The sequence below is a fragment of the Mustelus asterias genome, chromosome 10, assembly GCF_964213995.1.
Source record: "Mustelus asterias chromosome 10, sMusAst1.hap1.1, whole genome shotgun sequence".
Classification (NCBI taxonomy): domain Eukaryota; kingdom Metazoa; phylum Chordata; class Chondrichthyes; order Carcharhiniformes; family Triakidae; genus Mustelus; species Mustelus asterias.
Genome location: NC_135810.1, coordinates 61,019,262 through 61,045,806, shown reverse-complemented (window position 1 = coordinate 61,045,806; position 26,545 = coordinate 61,019,262). Strand labels below are relative to the sequence as shown.

Sequence of the window (26,545 nt, the reverse complement as noted above, 5' to 3'; positions counted from 1 at the left end):
CTTCTGTATTATTGACAGACTGTTCTGGTTGTATATAGCTGAACAATGTCATTCCCTTGGACAACTATAGTACTTATTTGTGAGTGATAGAACTTTTAAAAATGGAAAACAACATGGAGTATTATCTTCAAGAATTAGAACACTGTTTGCATTTAGCCTGATATCCAGAAACAAAGCACACCAAGTTAGTAGCAGTAGCTCAATCTACACAAACATTTGTCCCATTGCTAAACTTAGGGGGAGTCCTTTCTTTTAGTATCCTATATAAGTCAGGGACTTGTATAGCAAGGACCCCTTGGAGCTATTAGTCGTGACTGAGTGGTGGTGGTTGATGAAAAATATATTTTTTATTTGAAGTTCTTGGGGAGTCAGGACGAACAATGGCTCTCGTTAACTTCGTGAGAGTTACAGTCACCCATCCATTCCAATTCAAACTTCACAGGATTTCCCAAGCCTGCTATGGAGAAATCAGTAGTTGATCTTCAGATGGAGGTGCAACCAATGCCACCAGTCATTGCTGAGAATATCCTTTGGTCTCCAAATCAGGCTCTAAACTAATTTCTGCCCAACTTGACCTTAATCTTCCCAGTGAGTTAGCTATCATTTGGAGAAACTCCAATTTAACTCAAAAATAATTATCTGGACTTTCACTTCATATTATCATACATTTGGTAATAGTACTTATCACAAATGGAGGCCTAGAAATAAAACACTCGTACTCCCTTTCTATCAACCAAGGATGGTGTCTGACTGAGAAAAATCCTCAAAAACAGTAGGTGAGAAAATGTTGTGACATTTTGGATGAAAAATTTGGATTTTTTTAAGCTCTCTCCAAATGAATGACAGCCCTTCAATATGGTACAGTGGTATTTTCTTAGCTTTACACAGAAGGGTCAACAGTAGCTTATAGCATATAATCAAAATGTTATACCTCTTTGGTTGACCAATCATCAGTTTGGGTTGGAGGGGAGGAGGAGACATACCTTGGTGGGGGTCTTCCGATTGGGAAAGTAGACCCATTAAACCCAAAGCCCAAGCAAGCTAATCTACAGGATTTTTCTATCCCCTCCCCCACTCCCTGGCCTTATAATTGCGATGTGGAGCTGCCGGCGTTGGACTGGGGTGAACACAGTAAGGAGTTTAACAACACCAGGTTAAAGTCCAACAGGTTTATTTGGTAGCAAATACCAGAAGCTTTCGGAGCACTGCTCCTTCGTCAGATGGAGTGGAAATGTGCTCTCAAACAGTGCACAGAGACAAAATCAACTTACAGAATATTCTCTGAATAACTCTAACTTGATTTTGTGCCTCTGTGCACTGTTTGAGAGCACATTTCCACTCCATCTGACGAAGGAGCAGCACTCCGAAAGCTTATGGTATTTGCTACCAAATAAACCTGTTGGACTTTAACCTGGTGTTGTTAAATTCCTTACTTATAATTGCGGTCAGGTGGGAAGCAGCTGTAAATGGCCACTTGAGATGGTGACATAGTTCCAAGTCAGGATGATCTGTCGCTTGGAGGGTAACATATAGGTGTGGTGTTGCCCTTTCTAGATGTTAAGCAGTAACGGGTTTCGAAGGAGGCTTAGTGAGTTACTGCAGTGCATCTTGAATACGGTACACATTGCTGCCATGGTGCACAAGCAGTGGAGGCAGTGAATGCTTAAGGCTGGGTGACGTGCCAATCAAGTGCACTGCTTTGTCCTGGATATTGTCAAGTTTCTTGCGTGTTGTTGGAGCTGCACTTGTCCAGGCAAACGGAGAGTATTCCATCACACTGCTAACATGTGCTTGTGGACAAACTTTGGGGATTCAGAAAGTGAGTTATTCCTTGCTTCTGACCTGATCTTGTAGCCACAGTATTTATATGGCTGATTGAATTTAGTTTCTGGTTAATAACTTCAGGATGGTTGATTGTGGGGGCACTCAGCGATGCTAGTGCTGTTGAATGACATGAGAAGATGGTTAGATTCTCTGTTGTTGGAGCTGGTCATTGCATGGCACTTGTGTGGCACAAATGTTACTTATCATTTCACCAAAGCCTGAATATTGTCCAGATACTGCTGCACATGGACACAAGTTGTGAATGTTATGGAGGTTGTGAATGATACTGTAGCAAACATCCCCACTTCTGACCTTCCAAATTGAGGTAATGTCATTATAGAAGCTGATTGTACCTAGGAAAATCTTGCACAGATACCCTGCCATGAGATGATAGATCTCGAACACCATAACTATCTTTCTTTGTGCCAGGTAAGATTCCAACCAGTGGAGAGTTTTCCCCCAATCCTATTGATTCCAATTTTGCTATGGTTCCTTGAGGGTCAGTCAAATTCTGCTTTGATCTCTCACCACAACTCACTTGTGGCTGTAGTTAAAGCAGTTAACACGTTGTGAAATTTCTAGCACAGCAGTAAGGGCAAAATGCTTCTTTCTTACATGGGTATATAATGAGTCTGTAAAACTTGACAGCAGTATCGAGATTATAGGACGCCAAAACAACTTCTCAGGTTACTTATTAAGTGTCCTAAATGAGTCAAGATACATATGAGGTTACATCAATGCCTTCCATTTTTTAAAATCAGATATATATTTTGGTCACACCAAATGAATACATAAAACATGTTCAGTACAGATTGAATATGTGACAGAGTAGTCTTTCATAGCATTTAGTGAGCATTCATTGTGATTACTAGAGACAATTTTTAAACTTGTGTTGAAACTATATGAAACTACTAAATGCTATTTTTCTGTTTTATCCTAGAAAACTTTGGAAAAACTAAGAGCTAAAAAAATTCATCAGTAATGTTGTATGATCTATGAATCAATCAAGAACAGCTTACACAACCGTATCCAAATAAATATGTATTAATGTATAAACTTCTGGTTTTAATGCAGTTTTATAAATACCTTATTTGTAGTTTTTAAGCTTCATTTACAGATATCTTCATACAATGGTGATGAGAATTTTAGATGGTTACTCAATTCTGTAAATCTTGTGTTCATGCTTATATATAAGATTTTATAAACTACATTTTATTTATCCATTTTATAGACTAATTAATACAATTTTGTATAAAAATACCTATCACTATATATATTTTGGAAAATTAGTTTCTTCAACTGAATCGGTCAATAAATATTATCTTTTGTACATCTGCAACATTGTTAGTTTTGTGCATGGAAGCTTTTCCAATGTGTCAACTATTGGTCAGCATTCCAATGTAATCATGCAAACAAGATCAATCATACCTAGTATTAAATACCACATTTTATGAATTTGTACATTGTGTCCAAATATACTATTTTTTAGATTAAGTACCACAAATAAAACTAACAATGTGTGTTGGACTGTCTGACTGCTTTAGATTAGTTTATAGCTTCAAAAAAAAAATCAAACTGGTGTTTTCTCATTTAAAAGCTTTTGGCTGTGCTTACAATTATTTCACAAATATTCTCAGCAGATAAGCCTTGTCTTGCAAGGTGCTTGTTTTGCTTTTCATGTATATAGTAATGTTAATTTGTAAAAGTGTAGAGACACAATTTTTAAAATATATTTTGGAAAAGACCAACCTCCCTGGTTGGAAACCTTAATTTCAAATGTGTATGCCTTCTAAAAATACACTTCTTCAGGAATCATACCTCAAGAGGGTGTTAACAATCATGGACTTCCATTGGATTGGTGATGCCAAAATACTGCAGTGGTTTAAAAGGCTTCTACAAAAATCTACTATCTTTTTAAAATTAAAAATAAACAGTACAGTATACCTACAAATGGCTGACTTCTGAATTGTTAAGTAATGATCACTAATCAAGGAGAGGCAGGTTAAGCAGCAGGTCAGGAACCCAACATGATCTTGTCGTTTCCAAATTCACTGCAGACGGGTTTGCAGATCAGTGGGAACCTCTGAAGCTGTCAAGTAAGCAATTAACTGAGAATTTAACCCTTTAAAATCCAGCGCATATATCTCGAGCTGTGTGGAACTGACCAGGGTACTGGAGGAAGAGCACAGCAGGGAATGCTTCAGTGAAATTCACAGGTCAGGAAATCTTTGAACAAAACTGAATAGTTGCAGCCGTGCCTAGGTAAGAGATTGGTGCTCTCATAACTTCTGAAAAAGTGTGCTCTTCCTGCTTAGCAGGTGTTTTTCAACTATTTGGAACTCCATTCCACCTGCTTTGGACTTTACTCACTTTGATCTACACTTTTCTGTTGTCAGCCATCAGCATGACATGGGAATAAGAGGAACAAAAGCACCAGGAGCAACACCAGCTGCCTTGTCAGCCACACATTGTTCCATAAGATAGAAGGATTGGGCCCAGAGATCAAACAAAAAACAAAGTTCCTAACATAGGGTTTTCAGTTAAAGATGAACATTCTAGATATGTGCTCAGTGTCTTGGGGTACTCAGACTTTGCAGAAAGTCATTGCTGACATCTGCGACTGTTTTATTTGTTCATGCAAATGAGTCATTGGCAAGGCTAGTTTTCACTGTCTATCACTAATTTCACTTGCGAAGGTGCCAGTGGACTACTGTGAAGCATTGTATACCATCTGGGGTAGTACATCCACAGTGCTGTTAGGGAGTTCCAGGATTTTGACCCAATAACAGTGAAGGAACAGTGATTATAGTTCCAAATGATGATGCTGTGTGGCTCGGAGGGGAACCGGAAGGTGGTGATGTTCTAATGTATTTGCTAGCAGTCTAGATGGTGGAGGTTGTGGAAGGTGCTATCTAAGACTTGGCAGATTTCTGTAATGCTCCTTGTAACTGGTACACCATAACCACTTTGCGATGGTGCAGTGAGTGGATGTTTAAGGTGGTGGATGGAGTAGGCTACTTTGTCCTGGGTGGTGTTGAAAGGAATGCTGTAGCTGCACTCATCCAGGCTAGTTAGAGATCTCCATCACCCTTCTTACTGGAGCTTTGTAGTTTGTGGATTGGCTTTGGGGAGGCAGGTGGTGAATTATTCACCACAGAATTTGCAACATCTGGCCCAATCTCAGTCACGGTATATGGCTAGTCCAGTTATATTTCTGATCAATGCCCAGTCACAGGATGTCAATGGTGGCAGATTCTGCAATGGTAATACCATTAATGGGAGATGGTTATATTCTCACTTGTTGGAAATGCCTGGCACTTGTGCAAATGTTACTTGCCACTTTTGTCCAAATCCTACTGCATATGAACACTGCTTCTATATTTGATCAGTTGTGGAAAGTACTGAACACTATAATCATCAGCAAACATCCCCACTTGTAAACTTATGTTGGAGGGAAGTTTAATGAAGCAGGTGAAGATGGTTGGGCCGAGAACACGGCCCTGGAACAAGACCTCCTCCTTGGTGAACCAGGTGGGCATACACTGACAGTGGCTGTCAAGGCACCCATCACTGGAGGCCACCCCACCACTCTACTGTCCCTGATACTCTAAGCTCACTTCTGCAAGGAAATAAAGCAGAGCTGTAAGTATGAGAAACTCCTTTGGGAGTTGTGAGGAGGATCAAAGAGGCTTCAAGGAGATTTAGACAAACTGGGCAATAACATGGTAGATGGAATATAATGTGGAAAAATGTGAACTTATCCAATTTGGTAGAAAAAACATTAACACAGTTGTTACCAATTTAAAACATGTATTATGACACAATTTCAACATCAACAGATTCCATTATTTTCCAAAAGAAAGTGCTTTTCCTTTTCAGAAAAGTAAAACCGAAGACAGAAAAATAAAACATTTTTTTTTAAAAAAGTCTCATGTACTCAGTCATCCTTCTAATACACCTAACAATTTTTCATCACAAGCATTCCTTTTGGTGAAGTAGTCTGATAACTGATGGTTTGTATTAACCTACTGGAACTTAGATTTCCTTTTTCGCCCCCATTTGTTTTAGACTTGCATTACCAATTCGTAATCTTATACACACACTGGAGTGTATCATCCCAAAGGGATCAATTATCAATATAACACTCTACTGGGACATTTTCTTCTTCATTTCCCCAATGTATTATTTCCCCTAAAGTTTTAGATAAAGGAATGCTATGTTAACTACTTCTACTTGTGCAAGAGTCTCTACAGGATGCTTTTTTTTAAAAAAACCATTCACCTTATTTTCTTGGCTTCTCAAGCCAAGGGATAAGAATTCCCATTTTCACCCATAATAAATATTTACTTGAAAACCCATCAAGGTTTGCGTGAGGCGTTACTAAACACAATCAGTATTCTTCGGTCACCCAAAGATGGAAATTTTGAGTGCATATTTCTGCTTTAACTTTTTTAATGTTTTGCTCACCCAAAAGATTTCCTGGACCTTGGGATTTTTTATTATAGTACTTAGTTAAAGAACATCAAACTTGCATCTGGCTTGTCTGTGTATCCAGCCGATTTAATTGCCAACCAGATTCCAAAGCTGCTCTTCTCATTCTTGGAAACATCAGCATCTTTTGCAAAGAGCTAACTTGACAGACTGCAATAGGGCCAATACTTTTGAAATACAATTGCTGATGCAAAGTAATTTCAGACCTAAACTGTTTTATTTCTATTCTAATATATCTGAAGGCCCCGAAAGCCTGACTCCCAACCTTAAAGTTCTTTACTAATCTTATCAATAACAGTTGTGAAATTCACTGGTGCCACAGGAGGTCAATGTGTACCAAGATGATATCTGCCAGTTTCCTATCATGGTACCAGTAAAACATGGCAGAATCTGCCTTCATTTGCAGACAATCCAACTTTAACAACACCAATCAAACAAAGTACCACATTATAGAAACTACCTGAGTTTTCCCTCTCTCCCTCAGGAGGTTTGAGAAACATTTCCCTCGAGTTGATCCCCCTACAGAAATGCAGATTGTATATCTATTGACTTACATTCTCACAAAAATGTCATGAAAGGGTCAAAAACCTTTCCTGCTGTGGATGAGACCACTGAATTTTTTTATCTGTTAAGCCAATCCACCCCACACACGAAGTGCAACCACTATCTAAAACTGTTTAATTGAATGAATTAGACATCAAAATACTCAATCGCTGGATGCAAACTCCAAGTGACCAACACAATTCCTTTGTGTAGACCCCCTCATCATTTTCAGCCTCAGAATCGGTTTCAGAGGGTGAGCGTGAGGAGCATGCAGAGATGCTTTAGTGTGATTTGGACAAGCTGAGTGAGTGAGCAAATACCTGACAGATGCAGTATAATGTGGACAAATGTGAGTTTATCCACTTTAGTAGCAAAGACAGATATAGATTAAGAGGGAAATGTGCAACTAGGCCTGCGTGTCCTCTCCACCAGTCACTGAAGGTAAGCATGCAGGTGCAGCAGGCAGTAAACAAAAGGCAAATAGTATGTTGGCCTTCATAGCAAGAGGATTAATGTACAGGAGAGGTATGTCTTGCTGCATTTATACAAAGCCTGGGTGAGGGCATATCTGGATATTGTGTGCAGTTCTGGTCCCCTTACCCGAGGGAGGATGTTCTTGCTATGGAGGGAGTGCAGACTGATTCCTGGGATGGCAGGACTGACAAATGAAGAAAGATTGTGTCAGGATTATATATTTACTGGAGTTTAGAAAAATGAGGGGGGGAAATCTCAACCTATAAAATTCTAATAGAACTAGACAAGGTCAATGCAAGGAGGATAGAACCATAGAAAACTACAGCACAAAACAGGCCCTTCGGCCCCACAAGTTGTGTCGAACATGTCCCTACCTTTTAGGCCTACCTATAACCCTCCATCCTATTAAGTCCCATGTACTCATCCAGGAGTCTCTTAAAAGACCCTATTGAGTTTGCCTCCACCACCACTGACGGCAGCCGATTCCAGTCGCCCACCACCCTCTGTGAAAAACCTCCCCCTAACATTTCCCCTGTACCTACCCCCCAGCACCTTAAACCCGTGTCGTCTCATAGCAGCCATTTCCACCCTGGGAAAAAGCCTCAGAGTCCACCCGATCTATGCCTCTCAACATCTTATATACCTCTATTAGGTCTCCTCTCATCCTACGTCTCTCCAAGGAGAAAAGACCGAGCTCCCTCAGCCGATCCTCATAAGGCATGCCACTCAATCCAGGCAACATCCTTGTAAATCTCCTCTGCACCCTTTCAATCGTTTCCACATCCTTCCTGTAATGAGGTGACCAGAACTGAGCACAGCACTCCAAGTGGGGTCTGACGAGGGTCTTATATAGCTGCATCATTATCCCCGGACTCCTAAACTCAATCCCTCGATTGATAAAGGCCAGCACACCATACGCCTTCTTAACCACCTCCTCCACCTGCGGGGCCGATTTTAGAGTCCTATGGACCCGGACCCCAAGGTCCTTCTGATCCTCTACCGTACTGAGAGTCTTTCCCTTTATATTGTACTCCTTCATCCCATTTGACCTGCCAAAATGGACCACTACGCATTTATCTGGGTTGAAGTCCATCTGCCACTTGTCCACCCAGTCTTGCATCCTATCTATGTCCCCCTGTAACTTCTGACATCCCTCCAGACTATCCACAACCCCACCAACCTTCGTGTCATCGGCAAACCTACTAACCCATCCCTCCACTTCCTCATCCAGGTCATTTATGAAAATGACAAACAGCAAGGGTCCCAGAACAGATCCCTGGGGCACACCACTGGTGACCGACCTCCAATTAGGAAAAAGACCCATCTATACACAATCTCGGCCTCCTTTGGGCAAGCCAGTTCTGGATCCACAGGGCAGCAGCCCCTTGGATCCCATACCCTCACTTTTTCTAGAAGCCTTGCATGGGGGACCTTATCGAACGCCTTGCTAAAATCCGTATAAACCACATCCACCGCTTTCCCTTCGTCAATGTGTTTAGTCACATTTTCGAAGAACTCCACCAGGCTCGTAAGGCACGATCTGCCTGTGACAAAGCTATGCTGAGTATTCTTGAACATACTAAACCTCTCTAAATGCACATAAATCTTGTCCCTCAGGATCTTCTCCATCAGTTTACCAACCACTGAGGTTAGACTCACCGGTCGGTAATTTCCTGGGCTATCCCTATTCCCCTTCTTGAAAATAGGAAGCACATCCGCAATCCTCCGGCACCTCTCCATCGACGACGCAAAGATCATCGCCAGAGGCTCTGCAATCTCTTCCCTTGCCTCCCACAGTAACCTGGGGATGTTTCCATTGGTCCAGAACCAGGGGTCACAGTCTAAGAAACCAAGGTGAATCTTTAGGACAGAGATGAGGAGAAATTTCTTCATCCAGAGAGTGCCAAGTCTGTGAATTCACTACCACAGAAAGCAATTGAAGTTAAAACATCATATGTTTTCAAGAAGGAGTTAGGTATAGCTCTTGGGGCAAAGTGGATCAAAAGATATTGGGAGGGATGGAAAGCAGGGTTGAGTTGGATGATCAGCTACGATAAGGAATGGTGGAGTAGATTAAAAGACTGAATGCCCTACTCCTGTGCCTATTTTCTATGTTTCTTTTGTGCGTTACTTCAAAAACAGGATTTTTTCACTCTATGCAATTCATTGTGCAATGATACTTTGCACCACACTATGGTAACAGTTTATTCTGTGTGCATTTCTCAGGTTCAAGTGTCTATGGTCACTGTCCCAGACTCACTTTTTGTCTAGACTCAAATTGGCTAAGTGTGACCACTTATCAGCAACCTATCCTTGTGATGGAACCCACATTTAATATTTTGTCAATCCTGATATTCAGCCAGTGAAATCCTTCATTTTATCGCAGAGTTACCTATATTTGATAGGAAAGTAGCTGGAAGTGACTGTTTAACCAAAACATGTTTTTACGGCAGTAGCCATTTGGTGTAGGAGAGAGTCTTTCCCATGGAATTGAACCCGTCAATAACAAAAGTCTAGAACAAGAAATACATGCACAATCGAGTAACTTAAATGCCAATACAGACTCTACATTTTAAAGGTTAAACTTTTTCAGTCACCAAAGTCCATAATATATATATTCCTCCACCGATAGGTCATCTGTGTTTTTAAAAAATATCGAAGGTTGACTATACTTCATACGCTTCCAACAAATCAATCTTTTTGTAAAATTCATCCAAAAACTGTCGAAGAATGGTCAATCCCTCCTCAAGTATCCAAGTCATCCACTGAATATACTTCATTCCTATTCTGACCTTTTGCTGGTAATGACATTGCCAAAACCATACCTTGCTTCTTTCAGGGTAACAAAGTGACCCTTGACCACATCTCAACTTTATTTTTCCATTGATGCGATTGCACCTCCTAAAACTTCAGTGGATAGTCAAAGCCTGAGATTTCACAATATTCTTCTCCCGTTCTGTAAGTGAGTTGTTAGTAACAATATATTTATTTACCTCTCAGACAATAAAGACAAAACTTCTTAATCAGCAACTAATCACCAAAGCTTAATGTTCATCTTCTGCTACTATGTTAAATTCACCAATTGTATGTTGAAGAAGAATGAGTCAGAAGCCGTCCTGTGCCTTAAAACAAGTTTATCTCCAAAGCAGCCAAGTAAAATCACAGAGTCTCCCAGTTCCTCTCAGATAGCCAGTCAATTGATTTATATATACTTGCAATGATTCCCTAATCCTGTCCCAATTTGGGACAACCATGCTTAATTGCCAATTTAAAACATGTATCCAATACAGCATTAACAAAACTATTGTACAAATTGGAGCAAATTTATATAGGAAATTTTAGCTGTTATGAAATGGGTTTTTGCAATAAGCATGATAGAAGCCTCGATGTATTTTCTCTCTCGTGCTTCTTCAGAACGCATTTGTGGCAGGCCAGTGGATTTCAGTGAATAATTTGTATGAACATCTCCTGGACTATGTACAGCCTGAGTTAGCAACCTGAGAGAGTGGCCATCACCAAGTGAGACCAATGTCCAGATACTGAGAGATCCATTTCTGACCATTCACACTGGAATAGGTGAAGTTGCTGGATGGATGGTGGACTTGAACATCCAGCAATAACTGCCTTCCCAGCCACATATATATAATGATCAATACTAAATAACACTAACCGCCCAGGTCTTTGAATGAACTTCACTACTCTAGTGACGTCACGGGAAGGCGGGGAGGATTGGTGCGCACGCGCAGTGCCGGGTCTCCGGCTGTGGCTCTGGATTGGAGTCTCGGTCTCCTGTCTCCGGGCTCAGCCCCAGATTCGGCCCCAGTCCCAGTGTCCGGGCTCCGGGCGGCCCCGCTCTCGCCATGGCGGCCGGCCCAGCTGTCACCATCAGTATCGAGGCGGCCTGTGAGAACCAGGTGCAGGAGGTGTCTCTGGACGGCACCGAGGCCTATGTGCAGCCGCTCTCCATGTCAGAGAACCTGGCCAAACTGGCGCAGAAAATCGACTTCAACCGCAGCGACTCGGAGGGAGAGGAGCCGGAGGCCGGGGAGGAGTGGGCGCAGCGGCAGCAGGACAGCGAGGACGAGGAGGGTGAGAGGCCCGGGCTCCCCGCCGGAAACCCCTCTCCCCGAGGCTCCCTCATCCTCTGCGCCCCCCCCCCCCCCCAATCAGGATCTGCCCCCCCCCCCCCCAATCAGGATCTGCCCCCCCCCCCCAATCAGGATCTCCCCCCCCCCCCCCATCAGGATCTCCCCCCCCCCCCCCATCAGGATCTCCCCCCCCCCCCCATCAGGATCTCCCCCCCCCCCCCATCAGGATCTCCCCCCCCCCCCCCCCCCATCAGGATCTCCCCCCCCCCCCCCCCCCATCAGGATCTCCCCCCCCCCCCCCATCAGGATCTCCTCCCCCCCCCCCCCATCAGGATCTCCCCCCCCCCCCCCCCAATCAGGATCTCCCCCCCCCCCCAATCAGGATCTCTCCCCCCCCCCCCCCAAATCAGGATCTCTCCCCCCCCCCCCCCAATCAGGATCTCTCCCCCCCCCCCAATCAGGATCTCTCCCCCCCCCCCCCCTCCATCAGGATCTCCTCCCCCCCCCCCCCCAATCAGGATCTCCCCCCCCCCCCAATCAGGATCTCCCCCCCCCCCCATCAGAATCTGCCCCCCCCCCCCATCAGGATCTGCCCCCCCCCATCAGGATCTGCCCCCCCCCATCAGGATCTGCCCCCCCCCAATCAGGATCTGCCCCCCCCCAATCAGGATCTGCCCCCCCCATCAGGATCTCCCCCCCCCCGCCCCCCAAAATCAGGGATCTGCCCCCCCCCCCAAAATCAGGGATCTGCCCCCCCCCAAATCAGGGATCTGCCTCCCCCCCAATCAGGATCTGCGCCCCCCCAATCAGGATCTGCCCCCCCCACCTCAGGATCTGCCCCCCCCCCCAAATCAGGATCTGCGCCCCCACCCCAAATCAGGATCTGCCCCTCCCCCCAAATCAGGATCTGCCCCCACCCCCCAAAACCAGGATCTCTTCCCCCCCCCCCCCAACAGGATCTTCCTCCCCCACCAAACCAGGATATCTCCCCCCTCCCAAAATTAGGATCTTTCTCCCCCCCCCCCCCCCCCCCCCTATCGGCCATCTCCCCCACCCCCCATCGGCCATCTCCCACCCCCCACCGGCATCTCCCCCCTCCCCTCCCCACCCCACCCCTTCCCAATCGGGGTCTGTTTTCCACCCCTCATCCCTCTCCCCATCCCAACCAGGATCTTCCTCTCCCCACCCCCCACGCCTACTTCCCAACCAGGAAGTCCCCCCAGCAGCAGCCCCCCCCACTCCTTCTTCCCAACCAGGGTCTTCCCCACCCCCCTCCCCTTCCCAACCAGATTTTTTCCGCCTCCCCCCCCCAAACAAACCAGGATTCCCCCCCCACCAAACTGGGACATTCCTCCCACCCCACAAACCGGGATCTTCCCCCCCCCCCCCGCTCCAACCACCAAACCAGGATCCCCCCACCCCCCCAAAACCAGGATCTTCCTCCCCCCCCCCCCCCCAAAACCAGGATCTTCCTCCGCCCAGAACCAGGATCTTCCTCCCCCCCCCTCCAAAACAAGGATCTCTTCCCCTCCCCCCCCCCCCAAAACCAGGATCTTCCTCCCTCCCCCACCCCCCCAAAACCAGGATCTTCCTCCCCCCCCCCCCCCAAAAACCAGGATCTTCCTTCCCCCCCCCCCCCCAAAAACCAGGATCTTCCTTCCCCCCCCCAAAAACCAGGATCTTCCTTCCCCCCCCCAAAACCAGGATCTTCCTTCCCCCCCCAAAACCAGGATCTTCCTTCCCCCCCCAAAACCAGGATCTTCCTTCCCCCCCCAAAACCAGGATCTTCCTTTCTACCCCCCCAAAAACAGGATCTTCCTCCCCCGCCCCCCCCCAAAACCAGGATCTTCCTCCCTCCCCCCCCACCCAAAAATCAGGATCTTCCTCCCTCCCCCCCCACCCAAAAATCAGGATCTTCCTCCCCTCCCCCCCCCCCCCCAAAACCAGGATCTTCCTCTCCTTCCCCCCCCCCCAAAAAACCAGGATCTTCCTCCCCTCCCCAAACCAGGATCTTCCCCTCTCTTCCCCCCCCCAAAACCACGATCTTCCTCCCCCCCCCCCAAAACCAGGATCTTCCTTTCTACCCCCCCCCCAAAAACAGGATCTTCCTCCCCCGCCCCCCCCCAAAACCAGGATCTTCCTCCCCCCCCCCCCCCCCCAAAACAGGATATCTCTTCCCCCCCCCCCAAAACCAGGATCTTCCTTCCCACCACCCCCAAAAAAACCAGGATCTTCTCCCCCCCCCCCCCCAAACCAGGATCTTCCACCCCCCCCCAAACCAGGATCTTCCACCCCCCCCCCCCAAACCAGGATCTTCCACCCCCCCCCCCCCCAAACCAGGATCTTCCACCCCACCCCCAAACCAGGATCTTACTCTTTCCCCCCCCAAAAACCAGAATCTTCCCCTGCATCCCCCCCAAAAAACCTGGATCCCTTCCCTCCCCCAAACCTGGGTCCCTCCTCCTACCTCCTGAAATCTGTGGTAATACTCGCGGTTCTGAGTCACAGGGCCATGGATTTGAGCCCCACTCTGAATATTTGAGCACATAATTTGGCAATTAGCTCCATTTGGTGCATTGGGAGTGCCATCCTGTTACAAGTAGCTTGTTTCAGTTGTGAATATTAAATCAAGATATAGCATGCACTGTTTGATCTCTCAGTCACATGTGAAGGATCTCCACACTATTTGAAGTGAGCAGAGGAATTCTCTGTTTCTTGGCCAGTGTTTATTCCTTGACCCAGTTGAAGACCCAAGAACAGTTGAAATGGTCTTTTATCATTTTTGCTTATTGTGGAACATTGTGTATGCCACAAATTGGATGCCGCATTTCCTACGTTACAATGTGTGTACATCAAAAGTACTTCACTGACTATAAAACATCCTGAGATAGTGAAAGGTGCTATAGAGTTGCAAGTTTTTTAAAATTATGCTTGTTTTCTTGTGACATTTAGCAATACTGAAGTTTCAACCCTCTTTGTGGCCTTGGGATGCCGTTAGGAATAACTTGAGAAGCACACTGACAGAGATGTGTGTGCTTTATGATGTACTTAATGTCCTGAAGGAGAAAAAGTATATGGCCTTGGACCCTGTCTCTCAGGAGCCTCCCCCTTCAAAACAGGTATTTACAACTTACAATGCAACAGAATTATATCAACTGCCTAAAGTTAAGATTTCAGTTGAGTGTAAATTAATATTAAGCCAAATAGTTTTGCAGTGAAGCAGCAATGTGCTTCGTTTACTGTGGAAAGGTGTAGCATATCAGATTTGTGATAGATGAAGCAAAAATCAAGAGACAGTGACAGTGTTTAGCGCTTTCACTAAGCATTTCCTTTTCTCTACATCTTTGTAAAACTTGTTCAATATTCATTGAACCAAATCATGGAATAGTTACAGCATGATAGAGGCCATCTGACCCTTCATTTCCATACTGGCCCTCTGCAAGAGTAAACTAGCTAGCCCTACCCCACCCCACCGAAAAGAAACGAAGGGCCTTTTCTCCATAGCCCTTCAATTGTTTTCAGATATTTATCCAATTTTCTTTTTAGCCACGTTTGAACCTGCCTCTTCCACACTTCCAGACAGCACATTTCTGATCCCAACCACACTCTAAATAAAAATAACTTCATGATGCTTTTCTTTCTTTTGCCACTCACCTTAAATAGTGTCCTTTGCCTCCTGACTCTTCTGTCAATGGCAAGTTTCTCTCTCCTCTGTCCCGGTTCCTCATGTAGTGGACAGGGCTGGGAATCCAAGTAGTCCCCAGACTCTTAAATCCTGGGAGTCTAGGATCAAGTAATCGTGGTGGTCTCAGGGTGGGGTGGAGAGTTGAGGCTCAGGGAGTGGACAGAGGGAGGTAGGAATGTTGGTGGCAAGGGGTAAAAGAGCACTTGGAATTTTGCAGGAGGTTTTGGAGTGAGAGGCAGGTGGCGGGGGAGGGCATGTTAAAAGGAGGCTGCTGATGGAGGTGCCTTTCTCCACTACCCCCTACCTTCCCCTGCCCGCAGCATGAACAGGGTTACTTTTCTGGCTTCCCCATTGCCCTTGAACTTCAGCCAGCCAGCCTGAAAATTGAGGCTGGGCGGGAAACAGACCTTAAAGTAGTCAACAATTGGCCATTTAAGAGCCTGAGTTGAGACAAGGGCGGAAATACTGGCCTGGACCTTGTTCATCCGCATTAGATAGCGGAGAGGTCGAGACAGACTAACACCTGGTGGGAAGACCATCCCAAAGAATTTTATGCCCCTCCACCACTACTACCCTGTTGCTTGGCCCCTTACTGAATGTCTTTTGAAAATCCAGTTGCATTACAACTACTAGTTTCCCTTTAGCAACTCTAGTTGCTTCCTCAAAAAACACTAATAAATTTGTCAAACACAATTTCTCTTTCATAAAATCATAATGACCTTGTCTGATCATATTGTGATTTTTCAAGTAGATTGTTAGCACTTAATAATTTTCAGCATTATCCTGATGTGTCAGGCTGTCTGGTCTATGGTTTTCTTTTCTATTCCCCCCCCCTCCACTTTTTTAAATAACAGAGTTAACTTCCAATGTATTAGGACTGTTCTAGAATATAGGGATTTTGGAAAATCATAACCAGTGCTTCCACTATCTCTGCAGACTCCTTTTTAGAACCTGGGGTGCAGGCCATCAGATCCTCGGTTTGATTTTAGTCCCTCAAGTTTCTCCAGTGCTTTTTCTCCGCTGTTATTCACTGTCTCCTCTTTACTATGACTTTGACAGCATCTTCTTCCTTGGTGAAGACAAATGCAAAGTACTGATTTAGTTTCTCAGGAATGCCGTATGTCTGCATGAGTAAATTCCTAGTTTGGCCCTTAATTGGCACAGTTTACTATCTTTCACTATTCATATGATAGTATGAGATGTTCAAATCCCTTTTATATTAGCTGCCAGTATCTTCTCGTATTCTCTCATTGCTTCCATTTTTCCACCCCACCCCGCCCCCCCGAATTTCTGTTTTGAGCCTGGTTCTAACTATCAACCTGACATCTGTCAGATGCACAATCTTATTCCCTCTCTCTCTTTTTGTCTAGGTCTCTTTGACCTTTTGGGGTCCCTTTCCCCCTTTTGGAAATGTACCTTGATTGTACCCCAATAAGGCAGTGCATTTGTCCCATTACAGTTTTGCCTGCCAGAATTTGATTTCAATATACCTAAACTGATCTGTTTTTACCTCATTGAAATTTCCCCTCTGCAAACTAATTATCTTTACTCTAGTTTGCTCCTTAACCTTTTTCACAGTGAAACTAAAGCTAATAATTTCATCATCACTGTGCTCTAATTGTTCTCCTATTGGCTTTTGATCTACTTGACTTGCCTCATTTTCCACGACCGGATCCAGCAATGTCTCTTTCCTTGTTGGACCAGAAACATATTTATCTCAAAAATTCTCCTGATCGTACTTAAGAAATGTTTCCCTCTCTCTACCATCGACAGTATTATTATCCCAGTCTATATTAGGATAACTAAAATCCTCCATTATCATTACTCTACAGTTTTTACATTTTTCTGTAATTTCTCTTCAGATTTGTCCCTCGATGTCTTTTCTACTAGTTCTTAGCAGAGAGAAAACATTCAGTGGTGCAATGGTACCTCTGTTTCTTAGCTGTAGTCAAATAGATTCTCTTCTTGACCACTCTGGGACATTCTCTCCAACACTGTATTTTCTCCTTGTGCAGAGTATTTCCTAAATAGTAAGAAAGTAATCTTGGCTATTTAAAGGCCTTTGGGAATTTGTCCATGAAAATGGTTAAATAAGCTGATGGAGAAGATCCTGAGGGACAAGATTTATGAGCATTTAGAGAGGTTTAGTATGCTCAAGAATACTCAGCATGGCTTTGTCAAAGGCAGATCGTGCCTTACGAGCCTGGTGGAGTTCTTCGAAAATGTGACTAAACACATTGACGAAGGGAAAGCAGTGGATGTAGTTTATATGGATTTTAGCAAGGCGTTCGATAAGGTCCCCCATGCAAGGCTTCTCGAAAAAGTGAGAGGGCATGGGATCCAAGGGGTTCCTGCCCTGTGGATCCAGAACTGGCTTGCCCAAAGGAGGCAGAGAGTGTGTACAGATGGGTCTTTTTCTAATTGGAGGTCGGTCACCAGTGGTGTGCCCCAGGGATCTGTTCTGGGACCCTTGCTGTTTGTCATTTTCATAAATGACCTGGATGAGGAAGTGGAGGGATGGGTTGGTAAGTTTGCTGACGACACGAAGGTTGGTGGGGTTGTGGATAGTCTGGAGGGATGTCAGAAGTTACAGAGGGACATAGATAGGATGCAAGACTGGGCGGAGAAGTGGCAGATGGACTTCAACCCAGATAAATGTGCAGTGGTCCATTTTGGCAGGTCAAATGGGATGAAGGAGTACAATATAAAGGGAAAGACTCTTAGTACTGTAGAGGATCAGAAGGACCTTGGGGTCCGGGTCCATAGGACTCTAAAATCGGCCCCGCAGGTGGAGGAGGTGGTTAAGAAGGCGTATGGTGTGCTGGCCTTTATCAATCGAGGGATTGAGTTTAGGAGTCCGGGGATAATGATGCAGCTATATAAGACCCTCGTCAGACCCCACTTGGAGTACTGTGCTCAGTTCTGGTCGCCTCATTACAGGAAGGATGTGGAAACGATTGAAAGGGTGCAGAGGAGATTTACAAGGATGTTGCCTGGATTGAGTGGCATGCCTTATGAGGATAGGCTGAGGGAGCTCGGTCTTTTCTCCTTGGAGAGACGTAGGATGAGAGGAGACCTAATAGAGGTATATAAGATGTTGAGAGTCATAGATCGGGTGGACTCTCAGAGGCTTTTTCCCAGGGTGGAAATGGCTGCTACGAGAGGACACAGGTTTAAGGTGCTGGGGAGTAGGTACAGGGGAAATGTTAGGGGGAAGTTTTTCACACAGGGTGGTGGGCGAGTGCAATCGGCTGCCGTCAGTGGTGGTGGAGGCAAACTCAATAGGGTCTTTTAAGAGACTCCTGGATGAGTACATGGGACTTAATAGGATGGAGGGTTATAGGTAGGCCTAAAAGGTAGGGACATGTTCGACACAACTTGTGGGGCCGAAGGGCCTGTTTTGTGCTGTAGTTTTCTATGTTTCTAAATTAAAAGATGTAGATGTATAAGGAGACCTGGATGTCTGGTCCATAAGTCACTGAAGGCCAAAATGCAGGTGCAGCAAGCTATTAGAAAGGTTAATGGAATATTAGCCTTTATCGCAAGAGGATTTGAGTACAGGAGTGGTGAGGTCTTGCTTCAATTGTGTAGAAGCTTGGTTAGACTGCACAGGAAGTACTGTGTGCAGTTTTGTTCCCCTTACCTCAGAAGGCTATGATTGTCGTAGAGGAAATGCAATGAAGGTTCACCAGACTTGTTCCGGGAAATGGCGAGATTGTCTTATGGAGAGATTGGGCCTGTATTCTCTCCTGTTTCAAAGAATAAGAGGTGATCTCATTGAAATCTACAAAATACTTAAAGGAATAGACAGGGTAGATACAGATAAGATGTTTCTCTTGGTTGGGGAGTCTGCAATCAGGAAGCACAATTTCAAAATACGGGAGATGCCACTTAGGAGCGAGATGAGGAGAAATTTCTTTTCACAGAGGGTTTGACTCTTTGGGATTCTCTACCCCAGAGGGCTGTGGAAGCTCAGTAATTGACTGTTTAAGGTAGAGATTAATAGATTTCTGGTTAACAATAACATAAAGGGTTATGGGGGTGATGTGTATAAAAGGCATTGAAGTGTCTGATCAGCCATGATCGTACTGAATGGTGGAGCAGCCTCAACTGACTTCTGTTCCTACGTTCTTAAAGTAGCACTGCGACTCTTTCTCCTTTCTTTTCTTCTGTATCTTTCTTGAGCATCTTGTATCCAAGAAAATTACCCTGTTGCCTTTTATGAGCCAGATCTTTGTTATTGCCATATGATATTCCCATGTGGCTATCTGCATCTGCATCTGACCAACCTTATTTATCACACTCTCTTCCTTTACAAACATGCACAGTAAACCTAATTTAGATGCAAGTACATTCCTGTTACTCTCACCCCTTTGAATATCTTATTATTTCTTACTCTGGTGCTGTTTCTCCTAATTTGTTTGCGCACCTTGTTTTCCCTCTTATCTCCTGTTTCCCACTGCTTTTACTTTCAATCAGTTATACATTTTAAATGTTTTGAAATGTCTGATTTTTGTCTGAAGTCTTTTAAGGGAAATTTTCTGCTTAATGCATATTGCCTTATCCTGTACTTTTGCATTGCCTTGTCACCATTTGCCCCGATTTGCTGTTTTCCTTCAGGGTTTGCAACTGTGTGGGAAAAAGAAATCCCTAGCAGGAGCTGCTCAGATTCTTTTGAAAGGAGCGGAAAGATTAAATAAATCTGTAGCTGAAAATCAGGAGCAAAAGCGCCAAAGAGACTTCAATTCAGAGCTGCTCAGACTACGGCAACACTGGAAACTAAGAAAAGTGGGTGACAAGATCCTTGGGGATTTAAGTTATAGAAGTGCAGGTATGTAGAATTTCAGTGCGTAAGTAATTCTTAGGTATGTTTTAAATTATTCTGCGCAGAAATTATTTGCCACAGATTCTTGGCTATGACATGTGCAATCATTCAAAGAACTAATACACCTAAAGGACCAAAATACCAGAAAACACATGTATGCATTTTCAAAGTCCTGTGGCAGGGTACCTCATGTTACAAGTGTATATCAGGAAGTGCAGGCTAATTGAATTCAATGGATAGCAAACTGCTGGCACAGGGTACATGATTTTACGATGTGCACTTGCATAACTTGCAGCGTGAGAATTCTGAAAATCTACGCGATAGACTATTATGGAGAGAGAGATATGATTGGAGTCTGTAAGGATATTTTCCAGTTAAATGATGAGTTTTTGTTATTTAATTTTATTTCTTATTCCAGTCTCCATTTTTTTAACTCTCCTGTTCATTATTTCTTGTTCTTTTGTTTATATGTACATATGCTGTGTGAGTATGTGTGCTTACAAACAAAAGCCACCCCATTTCCCCAGAATGTGAGAAACCTTACACCAGTGCTAATAAATGTTTTTTAAAATATTTTAATGATTCATGCCTCCATACTAACCAGCTGTTTTCCCAACCTTCCCAACTTTCCATTGTCACATATCCAACTCCCCACTTGTACTTCAGTCAGCAAGGAGAATGATACTTGCTCAAATATAAAATGTTTTGAAATATTTTAAGTCAACAAACAAAACATTCCAAATGAATTAAGCTTTGTATTTTGTAGATATGAAACTTGACATTGTTTGTATGCATGGATACATTTTAATATGCCTTTTAATTTCTTATTCCTGAACCTCTACATATGTACAGCAATCTTCGAGTATGCAGTAGTTTCAGTTCTTAATTACTTGAATTACATAATTTCACTATCCTTCATTCTTTTATATACAGTTTTTTTCTTTGAAAGTTTCCTTTATTACTAGCAATGTAAATATATCAATATAATAGGAGACTTATGTAATACTTTCCTTGCCCTTCAATGTATTTTTTAACTTCGCGTTATCTGGGATCCACTAGTATGCAAAAATCAAGATACACCTTCCCCTACCATCCAGCCATTATCTAGTATAAAATACTAAATGACCTAACTTTGCAAAATATATCCTGATTTGATTTATTACTTTTCACTGTATGCTAATACATGTGACAATATCGTTTCTTGCGCGCTATACAGACAAAGCATACCGTTCATAGAGAAGGAAAAGAGAGAGTGCAGAATGTAGTGTTACAGCCATAGCTTGGGTGTGGAGAAAGATCAACTTAATGCAGGTAGGTTCATTCAAAAATCTGATGGCAGCAGGGAAGAAGCTTCAAGATCAAATATTAGGAAAGTATTATTTTCTTGGAAACCACTTAAGTAATTTCTTAAATTGCAAACATATGTTGGATTAATAAACCTATGAATGATGGTTACATGCTCTTCATTAAACTTGAATCTTCTGTCCAAAGGATCACTCTTTCCTCATCATGGTACATTTGAAGTACTAAAGAATACTGATCTGGATCCAGATAAGAAAATTCCAGATGATTATTGCCCTCTTGACATAATGATTCCTAGCGATCTGGAGGGGTCAGCATATATTAAGGTAAACACAAACAATACTGCATCTAGTCCTGCTTGAACTGCAGTTTTCTCCAATTAAACATTAGGAAGACTGTAGCACCAACAGTGCTATGGAACCTTATTGCCATTTTCTGGGCCATGCTGCACTGTCAGTCACTTCCTGCATGGTTTACGTGATGCAGCCCCTTGAGAAGGGTGCCTGAGTGGGCATTCCCAGCTTGTGTTGGAAACCTGCAAAGGATCACATTCCTTGTGCCACACAGCCCAACTGGCTGGTGCAATGCCATTATACTTAAGTTGAACCATATGTGTTCAGACAACAAATTTGCCTGTCATTCTGCAACTACCAAACTTTCAGCTGGATGATGTGCCTTATCCTTACTGGGCCAGGCACTAAAATTGCAGATAACCTTTGATATTGCGAAATGTCTGAATGTACTTTGGATGTTCTTTGGTGAACGTGCCAGAGTGACTTGTTACATCCTCATAGTGGGGAGATGGTTGAGTGATTTGTCTACACACAGGCTGCAACTGGTATGGGGCAGAACTCTCCTCTGGGTCTGCCACACAAACAGATGGAACGGAATTTGTGCAGAGATATGCTGTGTGTCCTGTGCCAAGTCAGAGGCAGATAACTCATTTCTTGACAGTGACAGAAGGCTGTGTGCCAAACCAGTCGGTGCACCCATACTAAATTTGAATGTTGCCCACCTCCAATGGAACTGGAACTGGCAAGCCATGAATCGATTCCTGCACCCAAAAGGCAGGGCAGGCAAATTTTTCAGCTTCTATCACAAACCTTGTCACTGGTTCCGTCTCTCCCTGCTATCCGTCTGAGGCTGGATCAGATTGTTCATAATATTATTTGATGCTGAGCTGAGATTCTGGCACCTCTTTCCACCACAAAGACTTCCACCTCCCCAATATGCCTGTCTCAGCCCCTAGTTCAGTTAATTTCCTGTTGTAATGCTCATTCATGCTTCCGTGACCTCCAAACTGGACTATTCCCTTGCTCTCCTGTCCTGTCCCCCATCTTCCATCCTCCCTGAACTTGAGCTCATCCAAAGCCTTGCTGCCTGTAATCTAACCTGCAACCATCTTGATACCCCACATTGCTTCCTGTTCTACTAAAGCTCGATTTAAAATTCTCCAAGTTCAAATCCTTTCCCATCATGTCAAAATCCATGTTTTTCCTCTCCCCATCTCTAGCCTCCTCCACTCTATGACCCTCCAAGAATTCTACATTCCTCCAAGTCTAACCTCTTTTTGCATCACCCATTCTTTTTGCTGTATAATTGGTAGTTATGCCATCAATTATTTCCTTCTTGAGCCTCTCCACCTCTTTGTCCTTAAACATCTGACCAAACTTTGAGTCCTCTGTCCTTTTAACTCTTAGACTCAGTTTCAACTTATTATTGTTTGACATTGAACATAGAAACGAGGAGCAGGAGAAGGTCATTCACCCTAGCAGCCTGTTCCACCATTCAGTATGATCATGGCTGATCCTCTATCTCGATGCCATATTCCGGCTTTCTGCCCACACCCCTTGATGCCATTAAGATCCAAAAAAATTATCTCTCTCTTGAATACATTCAGTGACTTGGCCTCCCCAGCTTTCTGTGGTAGAGAATTCCACAAGTTCACAATCCTTTTGAGTGAAGAATTTTTCACTCATCTTGGTCCTAAATGGTCTCTTCCATATTGTGAGATTATGTCCCCTACTTGTAGATTCCCAATCAGGGAAAACATCCTCCCTGCATCTAGTCTGTCTCGCCCTGTTAGAATTTTATACGTTTCAATCAGATCTTCTCTCATCCTTCTCAGCTCCAGTGAATACAGGTCCAGTTGAACCAATATCTTCTCAGTAGACAGCCCTGCCAACCCTGTTGTCAACCTAGTGAACCTCTGCTACATTCCCTTTATGGCAAGTATATCCTTTGTTAGGTAGGGTAACCAAAACTGCACGCAATAATATACCCAGATCCCTTTGTACATCCACACTTCCCAATATATCACCATTTAAATTGTACTCTTTTTTTCACACCAAAGTATACAACTTCACATTTAGTAAAAGTAAAGTTTATTTATTAGTCACAAGTAGGCTTACATTAACACTGCAATGAAGTTACTGTGAAAATCCCCTAGTCGTCACTCTCTGGTGCCTGTTCGGGTACACTGAGGTAGAATTTTGGTCAACTCACCTAACCAGCATGTCTTTCGGACTGTGGGAGGAAACCAGAGCACTCGTAGGAAACCCACACAGACATGGAGAGAACATGACTCAAGCCAGGAATTGAACCCGGGTCCCTGGCGCTGTGAGGCAGCAGTGCAAACCACTGTGCTACCCTGCTATGTTATACTGCATCTGTCATGTGCTTGCCCACTCCCTCAACTCATCTAAATCACCTTGAAGTCTCCTTGCATCCTCCCTACAACTTACAATTCCGCCCAGTTATGTGTCATCAGCAAACTTGCAAATATTACATTTGGTTCCCTCATCTAGGTCATTTAACAGCTGGGGCCCAAGTACTGGTCCCTGTGGCACCCCACAATCACTATCTGCCACTTGGATAAAGACCTATCCTCCTGTGAAGTATCTTGGGATGTTTTTTTCTGTTAAAGGCAGAAGTGATTATTGTAAATGGAATCTCTGTTAAGTGACTTAATTTGTAACACTTGGCTAATTTGTTAAATTAATTCAATTCAACTAACAAGATTAAGTGGCACGATTCATTCAGTTAAGAACATCTTCAGGGCTGTATTTTCTTAAGTACTTACTGTAATCTACTTTTAATTTCACAAGTATGATTAATGTATTAACTGTTGCTGTTATGCTAATTTTTCTATGTCAGGTGTAAATTTTGATAACATATTTCATGTATAACACATTGTTATAATTTTTTTAAGGTTTCTATTCAGAAACAGGCTCATGACATTGGAGATCTTGGCACAGTCAACCTTTTTAGACGACCCACACAAAAACCTAATCCAGGTATGTAGGAGTTTGGAATCAAGAATTGGTTTATATTTAGGATTATTCCTTGCCTTTTGATGTGTGTTGTTCGTTGGATGATTACAATACCAGTTAAAAATTGTTAGCGGGGTTTGCAAGGTGGCTGGGTATCTCCGAAACTTCAGACAATATAAGACTCATGAAAGCCAGTGTCCCAGTTTAAAGACGTATCTTTTATTTGACCAGCAGCTGCAGGGAGTCACCAAAGAGCCCGAGGCTTCTCCAGACACAAAGCAGACTGACCTCTCCGATGAATTCTGACGTATACCATTTAGAATGGATCAATTATACATTTTTCTTATCAAATTCTCCCGCCTTTCATTAGCTTTGAATCAATCAACATCAATACATTTAAATCATTAATACATCTGTCACATACTATAGTCAATTGCATTTTACCTTCTGACACGATGGGATTTCGTTGGTCCGTAAAATCCGGATGCTTCCTCCTGCTATTGCTGACTCAACTTCTTCTATTGCTTAGCAACGTCAGAGGCTGAGGTCCAAGTTAATATTCCTACACCTTTTCCTCCACGTCACCGGCCACATCAGACTAATGTACATTCTCACATCTGAGAAGGCATTGTCCTATCTGGATAGTGAATAACTCTATGCATAAGCTGCCCTGAGAACCTTACTGCTAGCAATTCCTGTTGATAAGAACTGGCACATTCTGAGGTTTTAATTGTTTCCGAAGAATGTGGTTCTGTCTGAAAGTCCCCGTACCATCAGGCCTTGCGGCAACTTGCTCTTGGCTAAAATGTGCAGTCACTTTATAAAAATACAGTTAATATATTTAAAATATCAAAATATGCAAATAATATCATCACTTTAAATCTCTTACTGCATTCACGTGTGCAAACTATTCACTCACCTGATGAAGGAGCAGCGCTCCAAAAGCTGGTGCTTCCAAATAAACCTGTTGGACTTTAACCTGGTGTTGTGAGACTTCTCACTGTGCTCACCCCAGTCCAACACCAGAATCTCAATATCATAAACTATTCTCTTGTTGGCTCATAAGTCTAATTTAGAGGCATTTAACTCCATGCTGGTAGTTCTGCCAGTCTCTTAAATACCGAATGGTTTAAAATCTTCTCTAACCTGCTAGGATTTTTTTCCTTTCCCCAACACAATGGAAAGGAGAAAATCCTAGTTATGTGCTGCATTTATTGCGAGGTTCTGTAATTGGGAAGGCGCATGAATGGTTCCAGTAATTTTACTTGTTTGAGAAATAATTTGAAGTCTCGTTGAAGTGCCTGCTCAATAGTTAAAGCTGACTTCATATTCATTTTATTTAAGCATAAGTGAGATTTAATACACTCAGTATTTGAGTGTTGTGCACAGGTGAGAATAATATGACTCATAATCATTTGGTTGAAGATGTGACTCACTTCCCATTTCTCCTATTCATATACATGTCCAAACCAATCTGGTGATCCTCCTGATCGTTCTGCACTAAGAGTAATCCAAACCTTCTCAGATATGCTCCAAAAACTGAAATTACAAACAAACATCCAATTGTGTATCCTCCATACACTTCACCCTCCCAGCCTACCCAGTCAGGAGTCCAGCAAGGTCCAAGTCCAGCAAAGGCCTTTGGCTTCACATTTTCTTTTGACTTAGAACAAACTTTTTTTGTTTCCATGCTGTTTCCCCAAGGTAGTGTCCTCGGCCCAACCATCTTCAATTGCTTCATCAATGACCTTTCTATCATAAAGTCAAAAGTGGGGATGTTCGTTGATGATCGCACAATATTCAGCACCATTTGTGACTACTCCGATACTGAAATAGTCTATATCCAAATGCACCAAGACCTGGAAAATATCCAGGTTTGGGCTGACCAGTTGCAAGTAATATTCACACCACATAAGTGCCAATCAATGACCATCTCCAACAACAGAGAATCTAACCATCGTCCCTTGACATACAATGGCACTTCCATTGCTGAATCCCCCAATATCAACAATCTGGGTGTTAACATTGACAAAAAATTGAA

The 26,545-nt window shown here is 43.5% G+C and overlaps 2 protein-coding genes across 2 annotated transcripts in view; both read left to right on the top strand.

Moving 5' to 3' along the window:
* The window catches only part of cep295 (centrosomal protein 295), a 99,400-nt gene extending 95,630 nt beyond the window's left edge, over window positions 1–3,770 (top strand). The window contains exon 29 of the mRNA XM_078221801.1: window positions 2,765–3,770. Coding sequence (XP_078077927.1) covers window positions 2,765–2,806 — 42 coding nt within the window. The 3' untranslated portion in view covers window positions 2,807–3,770. The remainder of the gene's footprint in view (window positions 1–2,764) is intronic.
* Window positions 3,771–11,062: 7,292 nt separating this feature from the next.
* Window positions 11,063–26,545, top strand: part of med17 (mediator complex subunit 17) — a 32,962-nt gene continuing 17,479 nt past the window's right edge. Inside the window, exons 1-5 of the mRNA XM_078221800.1 lie at window positions 11,063–11,421; window positions 14,373–14,539; window positions 19,726–19,936; window positions 21,422–21,558; window positions 24,444–24,528. Of these exons, the coding sequence (XP_078077926.1) occupies window positions 11,193–11,421; window positions 14,373–14,539; window positions 19,726–19,936; window positions 21,422–21,558; window positions 24,444–24,528 (829 nt within the window). The 5' untranslated portion in view covers window positions 11,063–11,192. The remainder of the gene's footprint in view (window positions 11,422–14,372; window positions 14,540–19,725; window positions 19,937–21,421; window positions 21,559–24,443; window positions 24,529–26,545) is intronic.